General features: G+C 54.5%; 1 protein-coding gene across 1 annotated transcript; it reads right to left on the bottom strand.

Moving 5' to 3' along the window:
• Positions 1 to 946: 946 nt before the first annotated feature.
• On the bottom strand, positions 947 to 3,078 carry DRD5 (dopamine receptor D5). Its single transcript, XM_049794702.1, has one exon. It carries the CDS (start codon positions 3,076 to 3,078, stop codon positions 1,618 to 1,620), a length of 1,461 nt encoding a protein of 486 aa, XP_049650659.1. The 3' UTR covers positions 947 to 1,617.
• Between the last annotated feature and the right edge of the window lie 652 nt (positions 3,079 to 3,730).

Raw genomic sequence — 3,730 nt, forward strand, 5'->3', positions numbered from 1 at the left:
ACTTCCCCTGAACCATGCTGCCTAGTGCAAATCCTACTTTTGCCCCATACGTCATATAGGGGCCTTCCGTTCCCAGTTAGGGAGGATGGGAGAGACCCCAGGTCAGGGCCATTAGGAGGGAGTGCTACTGAATCCGCACCTACAGTTTGATTTAAATCTGCTCAGCTCGTGGCACGGGTATTTTTAAAGGGTAAATGAATTCAAATGTTGTTCATTTTGTGAGCCAAAACTTGAAATAAATATTGGTATTGCTTTCACTACCTTTGATCATTTGTCTTGGAAATAAGATCGCTTTTAGTTTCCGAGTTGAAAGCTTACAAACGTTTCTAAATACAATATTCAATTTGATGTAAATGTTTCAACAGAAACAGAGCTTAAAATACTCTTGTACAGTACTTACAGTCTGCTTTAAAATGTTTTGTAGAGTCAAAGCACTTAAAGTATATTTAAGTCCTGGTTAATAAGTACATAACTAAAAAAAATACACCCGCGGCATTTTTTCTTCTCTCGGCTTGAATAAGTTCTCTAATGTCTACACTGGGAAATGCAGATTATTAGCATCATTTTCAAATACAGTTATTGTTTACAGACACATTCAGCTCCTAATTCCATCACCAAACTCTTCTCATTAGTAGTATTTTTAAAAAGTAAGTTCACGTATAGAATTAAGTGGAAAGCTTTAACAGCTTGTAGATACGTATACTTGATATTCTTAGCTGCAGAGAGGTATAGCATCAGTTACAATACTAAGAAGAAAAACAGGCATACATCTAGCTTTAAGTAGAGCCATATAAAAGAGTTCATTTAAGTCAATCATTCCTATGAGCCTTGCTTTTTATTCAAAAATTTTATTTTCTATACAGACTACCTTGCTTTTAAAATAATAGGGTTTGACTGTTAGTCACTCTAACCATTCGAATAGGAATGTTGAAGTTTGAATACTTGTTGCAAACCTTTCAGGGTGATAAATGAAAGATAATAACCCCTTGATCAATGTAACTTTTATTTATTCATTTGGGAACATGGCAAGGATATCATAGGCAACAACGCCGCCTAGGAGAACATGGATTTCACATGAACTGTTTTGGCAGAAATACGCATTTAAATAATCATCCAAATCACCACCTCACTATTTCTATCTTTAAAAAACAACGACAGCAACAACAACAAAAAAACCCCAACCAAACAAAACACAACAGAGAAAAAGAAACATAAGATCTGAACAAACAAACAGCCTAGAATTTTTTTCTATTTAATGTCTATGCCAGCCACATCTGTCCCTGATTTTAGAAGTTGCAATACTTAGCACTGACAATGGCACCTTTCATTTGCGAACACGTTATAAACATGAACTGACCGTAATTATACCACAATACCTCACCACAGCTAATCAACGCGACTGCCCGGTCCTCTCTCAGCCTGCGGAAGTGCTGAACTAAGTTTGTGCTGCCAGCTCCCTGTATGACAGCGTCTACACCTTGCAAAGTGCTACACATAGAAGTGAGTTTAGCATGAAGTGACTGACCAAACTATAGCGTAAAATCAAGCAGGTTTTTCCACTCAGCGCTAATATTTTGTTTTATAATCCAAGAAGAACTGACCGGGGCAGGATGCAATTTAATGTAAACCATTTGGAGTGAAAGGAGTTATTTTGCCTAGAGAAATCTCCCCCTCGCAGTCCAGCTCACAGACAGAGTCAGTGGCAATCTCCTGGTCAGGGGAGATCTGAGACATCCCATCAAAAGGGTCCTCGCGGTTTTCCTCACAGTCAACCACATTTGGGATCATGTTAACGTAAGCAGTCGCTATCTCCTTATGGAAAAGGGTGTCCTGGTTGTAAGAGATAAGCTCGTTGCTTATATTGACAGTCTCCACTGGAGTACTAGAGCAAAACTGACCGCATCCCAGGAGGTTGGAGAAGACCTTTCTAAAGTCAGCATTGAAGGCGTAGATGATGGGGTTGAGAGAGGAGTTGGCCCAACCGAACCAGACGAAGATATTAAAGGTGGTCTCACTGACGCAGGGAAGGCCAGCGTGGGGGTCACTGGGTGGGCTCTCGCAGAAGGGAACCACGCAGTTCAAGATGAAGAATGGCAACCAGCAGCAGACAAAGACGCCCATGATGACGGAGAGAGTCTTCAACACCTTGGTCTCTTTCCTGATGGAGGACTTGAGGCTCGTGTGATGGTGGCAGTCGACGTGGCTGCTCCGGCAGCTCTGCGCGTGCTCGGCTGCCCTCTCCAGGGAAGAGATACGACGAATCTGCACCTGGGCAATGCGGTAGATTCGAGTGTAGGTAACTATCATGATAGCCACCGGGATATAAAAACTGATCAAGGAGGAGGAAATGGCGTAAGTCCTGTTGAGGCTGGAGTCACAGCTCTCTGACGGCCCAGCGAGGGTATCGTTGCTGCCGGAGGTCCCATCAGAGGGTCTCATCGCTGCTAACGTCACCCACGTGGTGCTCATATCTTCCGCCCAGGTGGTGACGGCACCTGCCGCTGCCCAGCCAGCGCCAAATCCATCTCCGACATCGCCGGCGCCCGCAACATCCCCGCCTTTGTGCCAGTTGAGCTGGACGGGGATGAAGGAGATGAGCACGGACAAAGCCCACGCCACGCCGATCATCACCAGAGCCAGCCGCTGGGTCATCTTCCTCTCGTAGCGGAAGGGGCTGGAAATAGCCCAGTACCTGTCCACGCTGATCACGCACAGGTTCAGGATGGAGGCCGTGGAGCACATGATATCGAAGGCCACCCAGACGTTGCAGAAAGCCCCGAAGGGCCAGTACCCGGCCACCTCAGCCACCGCCTTCCAGGGCATGACTAGCAGAGCCACCAGCAGGTCCGAGACGGCCAGCGACACGATGAAGATGTTGGTGACCTTGCTCCTCAGGTGCCGGTAGCGGACGATGGCCGCGCACACCAGCACGTTCCCAAAGAGCGTCCAGAGGATGAGCAGAGCCAGCAGGCTGCCCGCCGCCACCTGCGCCGCCCCGGGGGCGCCCGCCGGGCCCCGCGCCCCGCCGGGGGGTCCCGCCGCCGGCGGCAGCGGCGGGCTCCGGCCGCCCCGCAGCATGGCTGGCGGCTCCCGCCGGCGGCGGCGGCGGCGGCGGCGGGGCGGCGGCGGCGGCCGGGACGCGCCGAGCAGCCAGCGCCGCCCCGCCGCCCGGCCCCATGGGGCCGCTGCCCCCCCGCCACCCCTGCCCGGTGCCCCGCCGCTCCGGCGGCCCCGCTCCGCGGCTCAGCCGCGCACCGGGCTCCGCGCTCTGCCGGGCTGTCGCGCCCTCCTCGCCCCCCCCGCCCGCCCCGCTCGGGCTGCCCGCCCCGCGGCTCGCCGCGGCTCCCCCGCGCTCGGGGTCGCGGCTCCCCCCCCCCGCTCGGGGTCGCGGCTCCCCCCCCCCCGCTCGGGGTCGCGGCTCCCTCCCCCGCTCGGGGTCGCGGCTCCCCCCCCGCTCGGGGTCGCGGCTCTCCCCCCCGCTCGGGGTCGCGGCTCCCCCCCGCCCCGCTCCGCGTCGCGGCTCCCCCCCGCTCGGCGTCGCGGCTCCGCGCCCGCCGCCCCCGCTCGGCCGCTCGGCGCGCTCCGCCGCGGGCGCTTCTCCGTCCCGGGGCCCGCTGTTGGGCTGCCCGCCCCGCGGCCCCTCTCTCGCTTGCGCTCCGCGGCTCGGCGCGCACCCCCGGCTCGGGGTACCCGCTCCGCGGCTCGGCGCCGCTCCTCTCCTCCGCGGGGT

The sequence above is a fragment of the Accipiter gentilis genome, chromosome 3 (assembly GCF_929443795.1).
Source record: "Accipiter gentilis chromosome 3, bAccGen1.1, whole genome shotgun sequence".
In the NCBI taxonomy this organism is placed as follows: Eukaryota; Metazoa; Chordata; class Aves; order Accipitriformes; family Accipitridae; genus Astur; species Astur gentilis.

What these genes read in the sequence shown, in the direction of transcription:
- DRD5 (XM_049794702.1), bottom strand. Translation starts at nt 3,078, where the DNA reads ATGCTGCGGGGCGGCCGGAGCCCGCCGCTGCCGCCGGCGGCGGGACCC.